Below are 20,945 nucleotides of genomic sequence, written 5' to 3' on the forward strand. Positions count from 1 at the left end.
TGACTCGCTGACTTGGATTGGACGAAAGCCAGAAATTTCAAACAACAACAACAGGTACCTTTCCTAACGCGAAAGCACTCTCTTGGAATGATAAAAGAGAACAGTGAGCGTGAGAGCGAGAAAGCCTCAATGGTGAAAGCTTTTCTTCTTCCTACGGAGGAGATGCGCTTTACTCGGGAAAGCTCGTTTTTCATTAAACCGGCTGACGGAAGGAAACACTTTTGCTTTTGCTCTCCCATTCGGGAGCAAGTTGCACTCTTTACAATATTAAAATACGAACTTATGAAGAGTGGGCTAGTAGGTGCGAAGTGGAATGCTCTTTTTGTTTGTATTGTTGAGAATGTTATTTTCAAGTTTGAATCGTTACTTGAATATTTAAATGCTTTGATTATCTTTGGGACTACCCTCACGTGGTTTATGGATGGCACCTTTACATTATACACCTGAGCCAAAAGCAAATTTGATTCACCAGCTTAAAAATTACAGAAAGTCTTCATTTTCCTGGTTGCTAAAACGAAACCATAACAAACTCAAAACACAAAAAAGTCGTATGGTTCGATTGATGTCCCCCAGGGCACTGGCCACTCCGGGTGTGGCCACTATCCTACCAATGTGGTCCCAACCCCATTGCCCCAAATCATTCTGGTTTTCCGGTGACCGTCCTAACAATCTTCATTAGAACAAAATTCCTCCCAATTTGGTGCACAAACTGTGTCTTTCAAACTTTTGAGCCATAGAGAAACATGGTCAAAAAATCTGCCGCCGAGTTATGAATTTTTGAAAAAATAGTGATTTTTGGAAAAAATCGAAATTTTATGCAAAAAAAAAGTTTGCCCACACATAAGGCTACGAGTCATATAGAAAAAAAAAATATTTCTTTCAGGTTTCTAGAACAAAGTACTGGATAGGGTAGGGTAGTCATCAATGAGACACTTTTGGTTTTCAACTTTCAACGATTTTTCTAATTTTTCCATTAGCATGTTTTAATGAGCTTTTAGTTGCATTATCATTCTTTTAATGTGTTCTAACATTGACAAAAATATGAGATCGATCCGACATCTACAGCCAGAGTTATTCAACTGTCTCATTGTAGACGCACTTGGCAGGAACAATGAGACAGCTGGGGAACAATGAGACACTCTACGAAAATCAACATTTTTCTAGCAAAACATCATGTTTTTGTATTGTTCCATTGCAGGTGACTTGCCTTGAACATTTTAGAGCAATTTTGCCAACATGAAACTTTTTATAACAAAAGTTACACTAAAAAGTATTTCAATTTTGTAAAATCCATATATTAATACCAAATAACTTTGTATTTTTGGTTAAATGAAGTTTAAACTCTATAAATATGCCAAAAATCATTTTTAATTCATGTTTTGAAAGATTTCCATAGATTTTGAAAAGTTTATTGAAGAAAAATCAAAGTGTCTCATTGTTACCCATGGGCTGAAATGAGTGGGGAACAATGAGACAGCCCTGGATTCTGAGTATATTCTAAATTTTGGCCAAATCTAATGAAAGGACATTGTAGCCCAACTTAATCCCTATAGAACGTCGAAAGAAATTTTAAGAATTATTAGTTTTGGTGTAAATGGCAGCCTACGAGCGAAAAAGTTTTTTTTGTCCATAATTTACTTTTACACACCAGAATAAAACATTTATGAATTGCTTTTCAAGGGAGCGTCCATAACCAAAGCCACTAATATGGCAGACGTGTATCTAGTAGACACACCTTTCCCCCAAATATGAGCCTGATTGGTTGAAACTACGACTTGTGAGAGCCATTTTATCATTGTTCCCCGTGTCTCATTGATGACTACTCTACCCTACTATTGGTTTAACTGGAGAGCTCACGATTTTGAACCAAACTGCATCATTAACTCAAATGTGATAAAAAACATATGAGCGATTCTCTACGAAATCGGTCTTTTTTCTTCAATTTTAATTTTTGTATTTTTTTATCCGGCTGAAACTTTTTCGGTGCCTTCGGTATGCTCAAAGAAGCCATTTTGCATCATGAGTTTGTCCATATAATTTTCCATACAAATTTGGCAGCTATCCATACAAAAATGATGTATGAAAATTCAAAAATCTGTATCTTTTGAAGGAATTTTTTGATCGATTTGGTGTCTTCGGCAAAGTTGTAGGTATGGATACGGACTACACTGGAAAAAATAATACACGGAAAAAAATTTGGTGAGTTTTTTATTTAACTCGATGTAAAATTGAATTTGCAATCAAAAAGTACTTTAATGAAATTTTGATAAAATGCACCGTTTTCAAGTTATAGCCATTTTTATGTTACTTTTTTGAAAATAGTCGCAGTTTTTCATTTTTTTTAAATAAGTGCACAAAATATTTTTGAAAAGCTGAGAAAATTCTCTATATTTTGCTTCTTCGGACTTTGTTGATACGACCTTTAGTTGCTGAGATATTGCAATGCAAAGTTTTAAAAACAAGAAAATTGATGTTTTCTAAGTCTCACCCCACCCCACCCCACCACCAGTCTCAGCCCACCATTTTTCAATGCCGATACCTCAGCAACTAATGGTCCGATTTTCAATGTTAAAATATGAAACATTTGTGAAATTTTCCGATCTTTTCGAAAACAATATTTTCAAAATTTTAAAATCAAGACTAACATTTCAAAAAGGCCATACATTCAATATTACGCCCTTTTAAAATGTTAGTCTTGATTTGAAAATTTTGAAAATATTGTTTTCGAAAAGATCGGAAAATTTCACAAATGTTTCTTATTTTAACATTGAAAATCGGACCATTAGTTGCTGAGATATCGACATTGAAAAATGGTCGTATCAACAAAGTCCGAAGAAGCAAAATATAGAGAATTTTCTCAGCTTTTCAAACATATTTTTTTCAAAAGTGGGCAAACATGTGCACTAATTTCAAAAAAATTAAAAACTGCGACTATTTTCAAAAAAGTCTCTGAAATATGGATTTAACTTGAAAACGGTGCATTTTATCAAAATTTCAGTAAAGTACTTTTTGATTGCAAATTTAATTTTACATTGAAAAATGAAGTTGAAAAATTTTTACGACCAATATTTCAATTTTTTTGAAAAAATCAGTATTGATTTAAAAATTCATAACTCGGTCAATGATTTTTTGCACAACCTGGAAATTTTTGAAAAGTTGACATTTTATGTCCTCTAAAATATATAAAAAAGAAAAAATAAAAAAAATAAAAACAGTGTTTTTTTTGTAAATCGAGTTTTCGTGATAAAAAGTTAAATAAAAAATCACCAATTTTTTTTACCGTGTATAATTTTTTTCCAGTGTAGTCCGTATCCATAACTACAACTTTGCTGAAGACACCAAATCGATCAAAAAATTCCTTCAAAAGATACAGATCTTTGAATTTTCATACATCATTTTTGTATGGCCAGCTGCCAAATTTGTATGGAAAATTATATATACTTTGCAGGGTTATTTTTTAGAGTGTAACAATGTTCTACAAAGTTGTAGAGCAGACAATTACAAAAATTTTGATATATATACATAAGGGGTTTGCTTATAAACATCACAAGTTATCGCGATTTTACGAAAAAAAGTTTTGAAAAAGTTACTTTTTGCGTTTCTCTTTGTTTCGTCGTCCGTGTCTGTCGCGGGTGACCATGAACGGCCATGATCGATGACGACCAACTTTTTTAAAACTTTTTTTCGTAAAATCGTGATAACTTGTGATGTTTATAAGCAAACCCCTTATGTATATATATCAAAATTTTTGTAATTGTCTGCTCTACAACTTTGTAGAACATTGTTACACTCTAAAAAATAACCCTGCAAAGTTAGAAAAAACACGAAATTTTAAAATGAAAAATTTTGTTCTAAATGAAAAATGACCCTTCTGGGACAATGTAGATTCGAAAAGTACATTAAATTTCCCATAAAATGACATGTTCCAAAATTTTTTACAGTCGAGTAACGGAAAATGGGAGAATTTTTAAAACTTTTTTATTGTTTTTTTCGATGAAAAATACGTTTTTTCGGAATTCTGAGTACGTCATCAAATCGGGCGTCTAATTTTACATAAAAGTCCCTTTGATGCCAAATTTCTATCTCATCACCGTTTCAGGCTGCAAATTATTGAAAAACACCTCTTTTTTCGCATGTTCAAAAATGGAAGGGGTCGTACCGCCCCTCCGTCACGAGATATCAAAAAAACGGACCTCGGATTCGTGATCAGGGACAAAAGTTACCCCTTAGGACAAAGTTTCACGCAAATCGAAGAGGGGTCGGGGCAACTTTTCCCGATTTCGTGTGAGTTGGTAGAGAATTACCCATATGGACAAACTCATGATGCAAAATGGCTTCTTTGGGCATACCGAAGGCACCAAAAAAGTTTCAGTCGGATTAAAAAATACCAAAAAAAATCGAATGACCGAAATCTTAGAGAATTGCTCATATGTGACAATTATACGAACAGGGGACGACGAACCCGTCCTAATCGACAGAATAAAATTTAAGTGAATTCCCTATGACCAGTAAATAACATTTTAAATTTAGGGTATAAATCGTATGGAATCATCTTAAGCAACCATGCGTTCCCACGTTTATCTATGGGGTAGCAAAAATAAAGGGGTGCGCATGATTGCTTAAAATGATTTCATATCATTCAAAATTAGAACCCTCGGGAATTTCCGGAATTTCCACACCAGTGTAGGTTATTGGAGAGGTAAAGTTGATTGTAAATATGCCATATGTTTTTTTTTTATCAAATTATTGAATAAAAAGTGAAACAGGGATTCGCTTACATTCAAAAGAAGCTTTGAATGCATTGAAGCGAATCAGATTACATCAAACTTTACTAAAATGTTAGTAATTTCAAGATTTTCAATGATTTTTCACTCCTCGCGTTAGTAATCTTTTGATGAAATTTTTATCAGTTTTTGTTGAAATTCACGTTTTTACACATGAGTTAAAAATACTAAAAAAAATAGGTAATATTAAACTACGTATACGAGGAATGATGTTGAAAATGAACCCTGCTGATTTGACAGCAAACCATACGGGTTTTAGTGTAAAAAGTGGAAAAAATACTCCCACTGGAACTAAAAACATAAGCAATAAGAAAACTCACTCTAACAGCTTGTATTTTTTTCTTTCAGTGTATTTTGTTTAAGACTAGGTAGGTAGGTATCGTTCTCGGTCGGCCATTTGGCGGCCATGTTTGTTTTAGAAAAAATATTCAAATCTTGATTTAGAATGTTTCAATCAAAAAAAGGTTTTCTTTATATTTTTATTGGTTAACTATTTCTGTAACCTGAATTCAGAAACCACATTGACAGTCATTGCCACAAGAGACTTTAAGTTTGTCAAATATCTGATGAATGTGTCATTGGACAGTTCAGGATGAAATACCTCTGATTTGAAACACACAAAAAAAAATCAAAATCAAATATGTTGAAAGTCAAAAAACGTCTAAACAAAAGATTTTGTATGCATGGACTCTTTCTAGCAATAAAAAACCATTTTCAATTTCAAGATCACAAATTTATTTGTGCAACACGACGTAATGCTTCGTTTCGTTGGATCATTTGGTTTGTAATGGGAGAAGGACGATGAACCACACATTTTTCTTTAACATCAAGCTCGATTAAAGTCTCTCGTTTGAACCTACACAAAGTGACAATACTTTATTTACAGTGGTTCGCTCTCAACGGTTCAGTTTTGGCGGAAAATAGTTTTCATTAGACATCGAGTTTCGCTTATTACGTATAGTTACTTTTTCTTTACTGGTTGCTTAAAGTCTAATTACGTTGTTATTGAACTGGAAACCACGGAGATAGCATACTGAGGATTGTGCTGTAGAAGCAGGAACATGAGTGTGAGATTTAAGTTAACTTGGTTTGAGAAAACGTTTAATTTGCTTGATTTTCCAAAAAATAGACCAGAGCTGGTTTGAAGCACTCATCTGAACGCTAAAAGCAAGCCTTCAAATTGAAGGAAAATAATTATCAAACTCACGCTATTTAGCTGTAGTTGTTATGAATTTGCTTGGATTTGAATTTGAATTTGAAATCATAAATTGATGCGTGCTTCAATTCCTTCCTCTTTCTGACAATGTTTTCATAAATTCCCGTAAAATGGGTTCGACAGTTTTTTTATATTTGAAATACGTGACATATATTCCATGGAAACATTACAAAAAAGTAAACAAATCTGTTGAGAAAATGCTCGCTTTGTGCTGGGTTAGAGTTTGAAACTGTTTATTTCATAATTACACTGAGTTAATCGTTTCCTATTTACAATTGCGTTTTTTCCAATGATTAATTCTTCAATGCTGATCACAGCGATTGCCAAACAATTCTAAAGTTTGTTCCTTTCCGCCTCGTTGTTAGCTATCTTAAATTCTATCGTTAGTATTTGGACCTCACTCGTACCGGAACAATTCGCGTTTTTTCTTTGTTGCAAATATTTCTTAATCCTACAAAGAACCGTCTTACTAAACCTAGCCTTACGGGAGATTGTTGCTACCTATCGCAGTTGTTTTCCGAAATTATCGTCTCTTTTCGTGTCATTTAGGGTAACCACACATTGCTTCGATAATTTGATTGTACTGGTACAGTGCTTCTTGTTTGCTTGTTTTGTTATTTTTTTTTTCGTTCTGATAACGCTTTGAAACCAATTGGATAGTGAATGGGCGATTTGTTGATGGAAACCGATTATTCTTGATAGTTGATGGCAAGGGGTTTCCAGCATCGTGTCAGACTGGTCACTAATCCGGAATTACTTGGAATTTGAGCAAGTAATTCTGTAATTCCGGATTTACTGAGTAATTCCAGAGTAATCCTGGTAATTCCTAATAATCCCAGTAATCCTGGTAATTCCATGATTCTTGTTTGTGAAAACATACTTCAGAAAATAATAAAATAATAAAAAATAACTGTTAAAAAGATAATTTCGATAAACCTTTTATAATTCTATTTATTGCCTATTAATTTTCATGTATGAAACCAAAGTTACAGCTAGTACGGGATCATTCGGATTTTGAGTAAGTAATTCAGTAATTCCAGAATTACTCCGCAATTCTGCAGTAATTCCTATAATTCTGGAATTACCTAGTAGTTCCGTAGTAATTCGAATAATTCCATAGTTACTCAGTAATTCGTGTATTTCCCATTAATTCAAGTAACTACTAGTAATTCTAAGTTTTCTTTATATTAGTTATGTTTTTAAAATCAAACTATTAGCACAATACTATTAAAATCAATCTAAACAAAGATAGCACTTTTAGATAGTTTTGAAGATTTTTTTTGTTCTTTGTTGTGCTTTGAATTTTAAATGCACTCGAACGCCAAAATCAGTTTTCAAAATGATGTTGATATTTACCCAATTGTTCGATGATTTCCAAGCAGGACGTCTAATTTTCCCAGGTTTTGAGTTTCCCGGAAAACGGGAAAATATTTATTTATTCCCGGAAGTTTTTAGTTTTTGAAAAAGTCATAAAATCTATGTTTTCTTTATATTTGTTATGTTTGTCAAGCTTTAAATTTATAGAATTAGCTCAATACTATTAATATCAATCTAAAGAAGGATAGCAGTTTTTAGATAGCTTAACATTCCAACGCCTAAGGCTCCAAAAAAGTTGGAACGGTAACTTCAACTCGCTGGTTCTCGGGCATAACTCAACCAATCAAGATGATTCTTCTTTCCAGTGATTTGTTAGATGTTTAGATGATTATAGAACTTTGCAGAACTTAATTCGATCAAATCTGTAACTTTTGCGATCAAAAACATCGTTCCAACTTTTTTTTTCGCTTGTAAAAAAAATCGCCAAAAATTCCGCGGCGGCAGTCGTTTTAAAAAAGGTGGAACGATGTTTTTGATCGCAAAAATTACAGAATTGATCGAATTAAGTTCTGCACAATTTTAGGATCTAGACATTCTTACAAATCACTGGAAACAAGAATTGTCCCGATTGGTTGAGTAATGCCCGAGAACCAGTGAGTTGAAGTTACTGTTCCTCCATTTTTGGGAGGCTTGGGCGTCTGTGTAAGTTGGACATGCGTTGGGCGTTCCAGTGTTAAACAAATTTTTGCTGTTCTCTGTTGTGCTTTGAATTTTATATGCACCACATTTCTAATTCAAATTAAATAAGTATCTTATAAATATTTATTTTTTATTTATTTCTATATGACATGAATAAAACAACTTGAAAATTGATTTAAGATGTCTAAAATCAAAAATGACAACAAATTAAATGGTACCAATTTATGTAAATTTTAGAAAACTTTAAACTTATTAATTGTAATACTAATGTTATTTCCAGGCCAAATTATGATTTTTGTTTAATTTCGGAAATTCCCCGTACAACATATAAAAAACCCGGGAATTTTGTGCCGGGAATTCCCGGGATGGACGTACCACAGAGTAACACAGAGCGGGCAGTTCGAAGAAATGTCATTTTATTTTTTGGCTCCATAAGGTTTGCTTTTATAAGGTTTGCTGGTAGCAGGCGTGCGATATACCACAAAGTGGAACTAAAAATCAAATGGCAGTAGTGACTCTGTCTTACTCTGTGGACGTACTATTGCCAAGCACGTGGTTTTGTGCATTTGACAGCTGTCATTCGATCCAATTCTCAATATGCTGGAAGCTAGGCAGTAATTCCAAGTTATTTTTATAAATTTGAGCAATTCTGCGTGGTTTCTGGAAATCCCAAGTAATTCTGGGAAATCAAAGTAATTCATGACATATTGCCAGTAATCCTGGTAATTCCATTTAGACTGGTCAGTAATCCTTGATGCTGGAAACCCCTTGGTTGATGGACCGTGCTTTAGGGTTTAAACTTGCGCCAGGGTCTGTGGCTTTATTTGGCTTGTTGCAATTTGTTTTGATGCAAAAACGATTGCATTTCTTTGGTTGCTTTTTCTTGAAAATCCGTTGGATTCCGAAATTTTGCTTGAAAAAATATTGTTTGGTTTTAAAAACGTTATTCGGTTCAGTTTGGCATGCTAAACAGTACTACAGGAAAAAATCTAGTGAAATTTGAACAGAAAATGACAAAATTTCCACTTTTCCGAAAAACGGCAAACATAATCCGATTTTTGTTCTAACTATTTTTTGATAGCTGGAAAATCCACATTACCCAAACCTTACCTTATCTAATATACACACCTTGATGTGCGACAAAACGTCGAAATACCACTGTTAATCTTTGTTCAGTCCCTGGAACATTTAATTTAGTGGAATTAAATAATCTTTGCTGAATTTAGTAACGATATTTAGGGTAGAATTTCGAAAGCACCATTTGACAAGAACGCATGATCATTTCTGGAGTGTGTTTTGAAATTGTCCAATGAACAAAATTTTATTTTTCTGCTTTTTTGGGTGTTTTCGAATACCTCAGACTTAATGTGGTTACACCCAAACAAAAAATGAAAATTGTGTTTATTGGACCATTTTATTTAGAAAAAGACTTTAGATTTTGTCAATGATTGAAACGCAAATATGGTATAAATTTTGAGACACATTTGATTTAGAACAAGAAAGTTGAGTCCCTCAATGTGCAATCGTCCGTCGCTGTTTCATTTTGGTGCCAAAATCGTCTTATCTTGTCGCACGTGGATTTTGGACTATATTATGTCAAGGACGTAATTTTTTGCATCTTTCAATGCCTCAATTTTGGACCTTAACCAATCCCAAAAATTCATAAACGCAACCCTTAAAACTCCGTAAATAATATCATTCTTCAAATGAAATGAAGTTCCGATAGGAATTTTGACACATCCTGCATGTGCGACAACTTAGCAGAGGGAATTTCAGTCAGAGTCCATTTGGTCACTCTTGCATGAACGTCCACTATTTACATTTTTGATTATAACTGAGGACTCCAGCAGCCAAACGTATCTGTCATTGTTTACATTGCGTGTGTTTGTTTTTGTTTATTCAAGATCAAACAGTAAAACGTGCTTCTCTCTAAATGTCAAAAGAACACACGACAAGATATCACGATCACGTCAAAATGTTACGTTTTGCCTCTCTGCAGTCTGCTCTAAACCGGGGCCACCGAAGAAGCAGCTGGCAACGCCTGCAGCGGAACGCCAAAGTCATAATCCAGCCACGGGTTAAAATCACAACCGCTTGAAATGACTGAGAAAATGTCTCCCTGCCAAAGCACGCCGGACGCTCCACCACCCAGCACCGACGACGGAGGCGCATGGTCGTTGGCGAGCAAATCCAGCGAGGAACGATTTTCGTGCTCTCCCAAAAGCGCGAAATCCAGCGATGCCGGTGAATGCGCCGGAAAGTCCTCGATTCCGGACAACAAACTCATCAGCTGATCATCCGTAGTGGATCGTGACTTGCGGAAGAGGTTGACGTTTGGAGGACTATCCTGCAGGATTGGTCCCTCCAGGTTGGCGTAGGGCGAACCATGAAAGGACTCACCGCTTGCCAACGGCAATGCTGTCTGTTCTTCATCCGGCGTCGATGACCGGTGAGGCATTTGCAACGACAAACCAGACAGAATGTCCCCATGGCCGCAAAATATTTCCACAAACACAGTCTGGTTGGACACGTGCTTCCGCAGGTAGTAATCCTCCCGGTCCGTTCGTAACCTAACGTGGAACCGCTTGGCGGAGCTCAACTTTCTGAAGGCTGTCATAAAGTTTCGTCTCGCCCGGTCACCGTACAGGCGCAAGTTTTTCGAAATTTTCAAACTGACACCCTGGGGAAACAACTTTTTCGTCTTCCCAACGATCTCGGGAGGAGTTTGCGGCTCCAGGGAGCCGGTGTCATCGTCGGTGGGCGTCGGAGGAGGAGTGTTGAAGACGGTTTCCATCAGCGAGGTGGGCGGACTGCATACAATCGAAGTGGTTTCAAAGCAATTATCATACAAACTATCGAGATAATTCGGCGTTTCCTTCTCGAATGTTGAAGCACCGTTCATGATTGGCATTTTGGAGCACTCTGTACCAGTACCAGTTCCGGGTGGAGTCGATTCGACGTCGTCGTCTTCGCTGTCCAGGACGATGATTGAGGTGGATTCCGTTTTAATGATTTCCACGTCGTCCGCGTCTTTGTCTTCGCTGGGAATCCTCGGTGAGGTGGGTATCTAAAACAAGAAAAGGCAGCTGTTATTCATTGAATTGAATTGATTCCAAAAACCAAGTGAAGTGTGAAATTGGTGTTGGAATTGAATTAAAGCATGTGTAGTTTTATTTTATGACCTGACTGAACAATGACATGATAATCCCTAAGTTGACACGATTTTACACTTCACTTGTTTCCTTATAGCTCCTGTTATGTTTTTAAAACTATGCTTTACAGGTATGAGCTTTGGGTTTGTCTGTGCACAGAAAAAAAAATCATGGTAATATTACATCTGGGAAGGGGTACATCTTTTATGTCAGAAAAAAGGTGTAATTTTACCTCTGAAAATGTGTAATTTTACCATTTTTCTGGTGTAATGTCACTTTTTCAGTCTAAATTGAGGTAAAATTACATCATAAAAGAGGTAATATTCAACCTTCCAAAATTACAGCTTCCAAATTTACATTATTTTTTTCTGTGTGGTTGTGATAACTTTTCATCACGTTGTGAACAATTCACTAGCAAAATTTTCGTAAGACATGAGAAAATAAAATATTGATCATGATTTGATAATATAAGTAGTTCTAAGCATTCTAAACAAAAGTTATTTCTGCGACAAAAGGGGACTAGACGTCCTCTTACTTCTTTCAAATATTTTTTATTGACCAATGCGGTATTCGGGGAAAAATAAACCACCGAAATTCGTTGGTTAAGTTCATTATTGCTCAGATTCAAACATTTTTTAAATGAAATTAATTATTAAAAAAATTATTAAATTTGACAGATTTGATACAAATTCAATTTTTTCGATTTATCAGCTACCAAAATTGGAAAAAAAGCAAAACCACAAACTCTTAATATCAGCTGATGTGTGAGGAAATCCGAAATGACCGAGAGCATTGTCCTCTTGGGGTTCATTATCAAAAAAATCACTTAAAAAAAGTGTCGCTATCGAGAATCGAACTAAAGGCCTTTGACATATCGAACCACGCCTTTGCCGTATCGGCCACCAAGGTTTTAATCTATTCTAATCTAATCTAACCCAAAGGCAGCGAAACATGATGAAGCATGCTGAAAAGTCTTGTGATTAGATTATGCCCCAAGCACTATTCCTGTCAATATTAATAAGGCGTCATCCATAAAGTACGTCACGCTCTACCCGGGCAGACGGTAATAACAAAATTCATGCCATTTCAATAACAAATACTGTTAAAATAACAAAAAAAATTATTAATTCTTCTTGAAAAATCCATTTTTGCATAAGGGTTTAATAACAGTTTATGTTATCATAACAAAATTTGTTATTGGTCTGATATTGGTAGACAGCCAGAACAACTTTGCAATAACATTTTTTGTTATGGAAGAATACCTCCAACTGTTATTGGGATGATCGGATTAGTTGTTAAAATAACAAAAAATAATAACAAAGATTTGTTCGAAAAATAACTAAAAATGTGATTAGTCTGTTATTACAATAACAATCCAATAACAAAAAAATCATAACGACGAATAACAAATCTTGTTATAAATAACATAAAATGTTATTGGCATATTATTTTCAAATATCAGAAAATGTTATTCCCAAGTTATTACCGTCTGCTCGGGTAGGGGGGGGAGGGGGGGTTGTCGCAAGTGTGACAAAGTGTGACAAGGGGGAGAGAGGGGGTACGTGAGACTGTGACGTCACGCTAGACTATTTATTTAATATCGAACTTTTTTTTTAAATATAGCTTTAAAAATTTAATGATAGATAACTTTTACTCATAAATCAAACACGATTCAAGGCTGATAGATTTAATATGCTTCAATAAACTGTGATGGTGATTTTTATCACTACAACATTGAACAAAATTTAAAAAAATCAAACGCAACCTGTAAAAATTAAAAACATTCTCGAATGAATTCCGAATTTCAAAATCATCCTTTTTAAAAATCATGCCACACAGTAAAAAAATGTGTAAATTTCGAAGCTGTGATTTCTGAAGGTTGAATTTTACAGATTTATTGATGTAAATTTACCTCAATTTAGACTCAAAAAGTGTCATTACACCAGAAAAGTGGTAAAATTACTCATTTTCAGAGGTAAAATTACACATTTTTTCTGACATAAAAGATGTACCCCTTCCCAGATGTAATATTAGCATGATTTTTTTACTGTGTAAAATTGTACAAAAAACAAGATAGTGCGGAGGGGGGGTCCGACAAAACGTGACGTACTTTCTGAGGGGGGGTCAGAGCCAGCGTGACAAAGTGTGACATAGGGGGGAGGGGGGTTAATTTTGGCCGATTTTAGCGTGACATACTTTATGGATGACGCCTAATTGCAGTACATCCGAGAACACCCGAGAATGTATTGCAAAAATTAAAGCGGCCAGCCCTACTACGTTGTGTTTACCGCAGAGAGGATTCTGTGAACGGATCACATTTCACAGAATCTACAGGGGAGGAAGGATGCGTGGACATACCGTACCAAACGTACCCTTTGCCGTATCGGCCACCATGGTTCGATAACTAAGTGACGGTCATTTGTCCACGCAATCGGATGAACTGTTTCAATGAGCGAATGAACACGATTTGTTGTTTTTGTAAGCACGAGAGGGCTATACCCTCGAAAAATAGTACTTTCCTCTCGTTTCAATCTTAAATTGTGGTTTATTTAATGTTTTGCAAATTATCCACAAATTTATATATTTCAATCAAGGTAAGTTTTTGAATCTGTTAAAATACAGAAAAGGCAAAACACTAAAAGCGTAGAAGATTTACACATTTGTAGAGGTCAAATTACACATATTTTGTGACTTAAAAGATGTACCCATTTCAAGATGTAATATTACCAACATTTTTTCACTATATACCTAATTAGCAATCGACCGTCTTATTATTGCCAAGCAGCGTTAAAGTTCAATGAAAAAAGTTCTGTTGGTGTTAGTATTAATAATGCATAAAACGTATTTAAAATCAAGTCAGATAGATTCAAGACTGCAAACGTCTTTCATCAATGTTAAATGCAAACCCGAATCGCGATCCATAATTGCTTGCCAAAAACGGTGTTCCGCGAAATCGTTTGAAGTCTTTCGTTTCAATTTGCAATCCAAAAATTTCAAATTGAACTTTTATTTGTATTACGAGCCTCATATCTATGCTTTAAATAAGCTTCCGTCGGTAGTCAACCACACATCGAAATTTGATACTGCATCAAACAAACCAGAAATGGTCTGTGTGCTGCGCTTTGGATTTGGGTAATTCTCCGCCAACTCACACAGCAGTTGCCCCGACCCCTCTTCGATTTGCGTGAAACTTTGTCCTAAGGGGTAACTTTTGTTCCTGATCACGAGTCCGAGGTCCGTTTTTTGATATCTCGTGACGGAGGGGCGGTACGACCCCTTCCATTTTTAAACATACGAAAAAAGATGTGTTTTTCAATAATTTGCAGCCTGAAACGGTGATGAGATAGAAATTTGGTGTCAAAGGGACTTTTATGTAAAATTAGACGCCCGATTTGATGGCGTACTCAGAATTCCGAAAAAACGTATTTTTCATCGAAAAAAACACTAATTTTTTTTTAAAAATTCTCCCATTTTCCGTTACTCGACTGTAAAAAATTTTGAAACATGTCATTTTATGGAAAATTTAATGTTCTTTTCGAATCTACATTGACCCAGAAGGGTATTTTTTTCATTTAGAACAAAATTTTTCATTTTAAAATTTCGCGTTTTTTCTATCTTTGCAGGGTTATTTTTTAGAGTGTAACAATGTTCTACAAAGTTGTAGAGCAGACAATTACAAAAAATTTGATATGTAGACATAAGGGGTTTGCTTATAAACATCACGAGTTATCGCGATTTTACGAAAAAAAGTTTTCAAAAAGTTACTTTTGCGTTTCTCTTTGTTTCGTCGTCCGTGTCTGTCGCGGGTGACCATGAACGGCCATGATCGGTGACGATCAACTTTTTCAAAACTTTTTTTCGTAAAATCGCGATAACTCGTGATGTTTATAAGCAAACCCCTTATGTCCATATATCAAAATTTTTGTAATTGTCTGTTCTACAACTTTGTAGAATATTGTTACACTCTAAAAAATAACCCTGCAAAGTTAGAAAAAACACAAAATTTTAAAATGATTTTTTTTTTCTAAGTGAAAAATGACCCTTCTCGGTCAATGTAGATTCGAAAAGTACATTAAATTCCCCATAAAATGACATGTTCCAAAATTTTTTAACAGTCGAGTAACGGAAAATGGGAGAATTTTTATAAAGTTTTTAGTGTTTTTTTCGATGAAAAATACGTTTTTTCGGAATTCTGAGTACGCCATCAAATCGGGCGTCTAATTTAACATAAAAGTCCCTTTGACACCAAATTTCTATCTCATCACCGTTTCAGGCTGCAAATTATTGAAAAACACATCTTTTTTCGTATGTTTAAAAATGGAAGGGGTCGTACCGCCCCTCCGTCACAAGATATCAAAAAACGGACCTCGGACTCGTGATCAGGAACAAAAGTTACCCCTTAGGACAAAGTTTCACGCAAATCGAAGAGGGGTCGGGGCAACTTTTCCCGATTTCGTGTGAGTTGGTAGAGAATTACCCATTTGCGTGACCAGACAATTTTCTTTGAAGTTTGCTTTACCACCAGCCTTGCCACCAGCGCAGCATTGACAGCATGTCTTGGAGCGTTTTTAATTTGAAATACTCATTACCACTATTTAGAAATTCTGCTGGTAGAAGTCATTGAAACATTCAATTAATTAAACGACTGTTAGCTTATAACATACACTCGTACAAACATAATGTAACGATATCAAATTAATTAAATGTATGTAGCTCTTTGTGCTTGTGAAATTGTGAACGTTGCCCAGTAACACGGGTATGAATCTTCAAGCAATTTCAATATGGCGACTCGTATCAGAAGAAAGTGAATCATTTTCGCTAGTTCTCACTGTTCTGTGTTCTGCGTGCACGTCCGCAAACATCGACCACACACATACTAACACAAAGCGCCACCAAGAGGCAAAAGGTGATTACGAATATGTTTGACACTTTCGTTAAAAATATGCAGTTTTGCAAAAACAAATTACAAAACCAACTTTTAAGTGTAGTTTGACTGTCAAACTTGTAATTCGTTGCTGTGGCAGTGCGTGACCGAATGGTTACGCTGTCCGCTTTGTAAGCGGATGATTCTGGGTTCGATTCCCATCTGCTCCAACCTTCCATCAGATGAGGAAGTAAAATGTCGGTCCCGGCCTTGGTTGTTAGGCCTTTAAGTCCCAGGTGTAGGAATCGTCTCCATGCCATAAGTACAAACAACACACCAAACCAAATCTACTCCGGTGGAATCGCTGGCGGCGGTTGGACTCGCAATCCGAAGGTCGTCAGTTCAAACACTGGGGTGAAAGGTTCCTTGGAGTAGAAAGAGGTTTGGGGTCAAGCCTTCGGACTCCTAGGTTCGAGCAGAAACTTGCAATAGGGACCACAAAAGACCCGGGGGTCGTTAATGTGGATGGTTTGATTTTTTTTATTGTTTGAAAATTTGTTAAAAATAATAAGTTTTTTTTGCAGCACCCATTTTGGACGGACATTTCTGTTGTCACCTTCTCACCTTCAAGGAACGATTGGCAATTAATAATTTCACAGTGTAATAAACAGGACAGCTACCACCACGTGGCGCCACTGTTCCGAATGAGAAAATGATACAGGTTTTTCAGACGAGTTTCAATCCCGTGCCAGTAACTATGGCTGCAGGACTCTAATGAGATATGTAAGCGTGCAATTAGGGAGCACAGAGAGAGGGGGTAATATGCACTCCCGGGGTAAAATGCAACCTCTGCTTTTCTCGGTATTGAGAAGAATTTTCCGGGAAAAATCATAGAAATTGGAAGCTTAACATTGCAAAACTATGCTGGAAAAATTAGAGCATCGTAGTATAAAAACAGGTTAAGTTATTAGCAAAACTTTGAAATGTTGTGTTTTCATCTAATTTTTATTGAACTTTCAAAATGATTTTTGAGCCATATAAAAAGCATTTATTCATATTTTAAGTGTTGATTTATATAGTTTTTGCCATAATCCTCATTATTCATTAGATAGATGAGTCCAAAAAAAAAAAATTAGTAAAAAGTATTTTTAATTAAATTTTCTACAAAAAGCGTGATAGGGGCAAAATGCACCGCTGTGATGCTCCTTTGTAAAAACAGCGATGTCATCTAGTGGTGACTAGTGAAAACAGCTTAACCCGGTGCATTTTGAGCCGTTGTTGTTGTTGTTGCCCCGCATGGTTAATTGAAATGAATCAAAAATGTTTTTAGAAATTTGATATTTTCGATCAATTTTGAGGTTTTTAAAGATTTTTTTCACATGAATGACGAAGAATATTAGTTGTTTTGTAACATCGAATAAAATTCTTCCATAGAAATGCTGTTATAGTCGGGAAATCACAGTTTTCCCTTAGGGGGTGCATATTGTCGAAGGGACTTAATCTTCAAAAAAAAATCAAACAGGTGCAACGGCCTGTATTTATTTAAAATATTTTAAGTTTTTTTAAATAAGGCAAATAAATGTTCCAAAAATATTCTAAAATGTTGACTATTGGACATACACTGTTGAAAGCGGGCTCGTGCACTACCCCCTGGTACCGTCCTTCAGTGACTGATGTGCTGATGTGTCGAAAATCGATCAATACAATTCATAATTACATTCTCGTAGATGCATGAATATTGTCGAAATAGTTATCCCATTTCACTCCATGTGAAGGCTTTAAAAGTTTGAGCTAATTTATTCTACATGCATAGAACTTGTCATCACTCCAAAGCTACGTAAATCATACTGCAAACAAAGTTTCGTGTAAAATTTCCAAACAAGCATACACAAGCAACTAGTTTGTTTTTTCAGCATTGGTTGTTCTACAAAGCCTCATGCATTACCTCACTTATGTGCCACAACAGGGATAGAGTACACACACGCTCTAACAATAACACACTCACCGGCTCCGGGTTTCCTCGGTTGATTCGTTCGTCGCTGCAAATGGCCAAAAAGCGCAAACATAGTTCCTGGATGTTGTCCCGGACGTGCCTGGAGTTCAGCAGGGCTCTGTGGAAGTCGTGACGTGAAGAAAGGACAGGTGTCAGAGAAAATCACTTGCAATTTAAAACTTTCTTCCCTCCTTCAATGGTTTATTCATAAACAATGTGCACAGCGGTGGTGGAACTAGAACAAGGTGGTATGGCGGCGGAAATAATTTAAAACCCTGATTTAATTAATGTAATTTTCAGGTTGTTTGAACATAGTGGGCACCGCATTTTTATTTTTTAACGTCATTGAAAACACCACACAATTATAAAACGATTGGTAAAGTTCCCACGTCGTGCAAAACGATTGGAAATTTAAGTAGATGTCTGTATATTGGATATAGTGTCAATATGGGATTTATCAGCCCCCTCAAATTTGGGATAGTTTTGCTGAGTCCCCTATTGGTGCATGAAAATTCACTTTTCAGGATCTTGTTTTTTTTTATGAAACTATTCGCGAAAGAAAAAGCTGGGTAATTCTCCATCAACTCACACAGCAGTTGCCCCGACCCCTCTTCGATTTGCGTGAAACTTTGCCCTAAGGGGTAACTTTTGTTCCTGATCACGAATCTGAGGTCCATTTTTTGATATCTCGTGACGGAGGGGCGGTACGACCCCTTCCATTTTTGAACATGCGAAAAAAGAGGTGTTTTTCAATAATTTGCAGCCTGAAACGGTGATGAGATAGAAATTTGGTGTCAAAGGGACTTTTATGTAAAATTAGACGCCCGATTTGATGGCGTACTCAGAATTCCAAAAAAACGTATTTTTCATCGAAAAAAATACTAAAACAGTTTTAAAAATTCTCCCATTTTCCGTTACTCGACTGTAAAAAAATTTGAAACATGTCTGTTGGAACCCTAACGTCTCTAGTGTTCCACGGTCTAATTCTAAGTAAACAAAGAACCCCTCGCCAAAGCAGTGTGGTGAATAACTCATTGTCACCACACACAAAACAAACACAACGTAGGGAAGTATTGTTATTTGTTACGAATTCAATCTGTGATAATTAACCTGTAAGCAAAAGTGAAAATAAACGATCTCTTCTAATCCAACCTCCGAGAAGGCAAGTTGCCTCTCTCGGAGCACCTGAAACCCTTGAGTTTTACTTACCTGGAGGTCTGGTCCGCCGCTACTTACCGTCCGCTGGAGTTGTCCGCTGCTGCATCGATGGGATCCTGGAACCTGAAAAGAAACGGTGGGTCGTCCGAAGTTTTCTGAGTCGGCTCCCTGGCCGAACATTGGTGCCGTGACCAGGATGGTCAAGCCGGAGGTCCACTGCCATCGTTTTTCACCGGTAACTATCGCCATCGCAGAAGGAATCCAGCTTCAAAATGGCTCCGTCGCCATCAGTATTTAGTGTTGAGAAGAGCCAAGTTTTGTCCGTGTAATTGTTCTTCCGCAAGGCCAAAACACATGTGCGTAGCACAAAATGGCTGCTTCAACAATTTTTCTAGTTTAGCTTGTGACCCAGAAAACAAATTTAGAAATTAGGAGAGCAATTTAAAAACATTCGTTTTTGGTGGGGAGTATGTTGGAACCCTAACGTCTCTAGTGTTCCACGGTCTAATTCTAAGTAAACAAAGAACCCCTCGCCAAAGCAGTGTGGTGAATAACTCATTGTCACCACACACAAAACAAACACAACGTAGGGAAGTATTGTTATTTGTTACGAATTCAATCTGTGATAATTAACCTGTAAGCAAAAGTGAAAATAAACGATCTCTTCTAATCCAACCTCCGAGAAGGCAAGTTGCCTCTCTCGGAGCACCTGAAACCCTTGAGTTTTACTTACCTGGAAGTCTGGTCCGCCGCTACTTACCGTCCGCTGCTGCATCGATGGGATCCTGGAACCTGAAAAGAAACGGTGGGTCGTCCGCAGTTTTCTGAGTCGGCCCCCTGGCCGAACAATGTCATTTTATGGAAAATTTAATGTACTTTTCGAATCTACATTGACCCAGAAGGGTCATTTTTTCATTTAGAACAAAATTTTTCATTTTAAAATTTCGTGTTTTTTCTAACTTTGCAGGGTTATATTTTAGAGTGTAACAATGTTCTACAAAGTTATAGAGCACAATTATAAAAATTTTGATATATAGATATAAGGGGTTTGCTTATAAACATCACGAGTTATCGCGATTTTACGAAAAAAAAGTTTTGAAAAAGTTAGTCGTCATCGATCATGGCCGTTCATGGTCACCCGCGACAGACACGGACGACGAAACAAAGAGAAACTCAAAAAATAACTTTTTCAAAACTTTTTTTTCGTAAAATCGCGATAATTCGTGATGTTTATAAGCAAACCCCTTATGTTTATAAATAAAAAAAAAATTAATTGTCTGCTCTACAACTTTGTAGAACATTGTTACACTCTAAAAAATAACCCAGCAAAGTTAGAAAAAACACGGAATTTTGAAATGAAAAATTTTGTTCTAAATGAAAAAATGACCCTTCTCGGTCAATGTAGATTCGAAAAGTACATTAAATTTCCCATAAAATGACATGTTTCAAAAATTTTTACAGTCGAGTAACGGAAAATGGGAGAATTTTTAAAACTTTTTTAGTGTTTTTTTCAATGAAAAATACGTTTTTTCGAAATTCTGAGTACGCCATCAAATCGGGCGTCTAATTTTACATAAAAGTCCCTATGAGACCAAATTTCTATCTCATCACCGTTTCAGGCTGCAAATTTTTGAAAAACACCTCTTTTTTCGCATGTTCAAAAATGGAAGGGGTCGTACCGCCCCTCCGTCACGAGATATCAAAAAACGGACCTCGGACTCGTGATCAGGGACAAAAGTTACCCCTTAGGACAAAGTTTCAC

General features: G+C 36.1%; 1 protein-coding gene across 1 annotated transcript in view; it reads right to left on the minus strand.

The window, feature by feature from the left end:
• Nucleotides 1-8,265: 8,265 nt before the first annotated feature.
• The window catches only part of LOC6044900, a 93,491-nt gene continuing 80,811 nt past the window's right edge, over nucleotides 8,266-20,945 (minus strand). Inside the window, 2 exon segments of the mRNA XM_038260416.1 lie at nucleotides 8,266-11,083; nucleotides 18,038-18,143. Of these exon segments, the coding sequence (XP_038116344.1) occupies nucleotides 10,022-11,083; nucleotides 18,038-18,143 (1,168 nt within the window). The 3' untranslated portion in view covers nucleotides 8,266-10,021.

This window comes from Culex quinquefasciatus, chromosome 3 (assembly GCF_015732765.1).
Source record: "Culex quinquefasciatus strain JHB chromosome 3, VPISU_Cqui_1.0_pri_paternal, whole genome shotgun sequence".
Classification (NCBI taxonomy): Eukaryota; Metazoa; Arthropoda; class Insecta; order Diptera; family Culicidae; genus Culex; species Culex quinquefasciatus.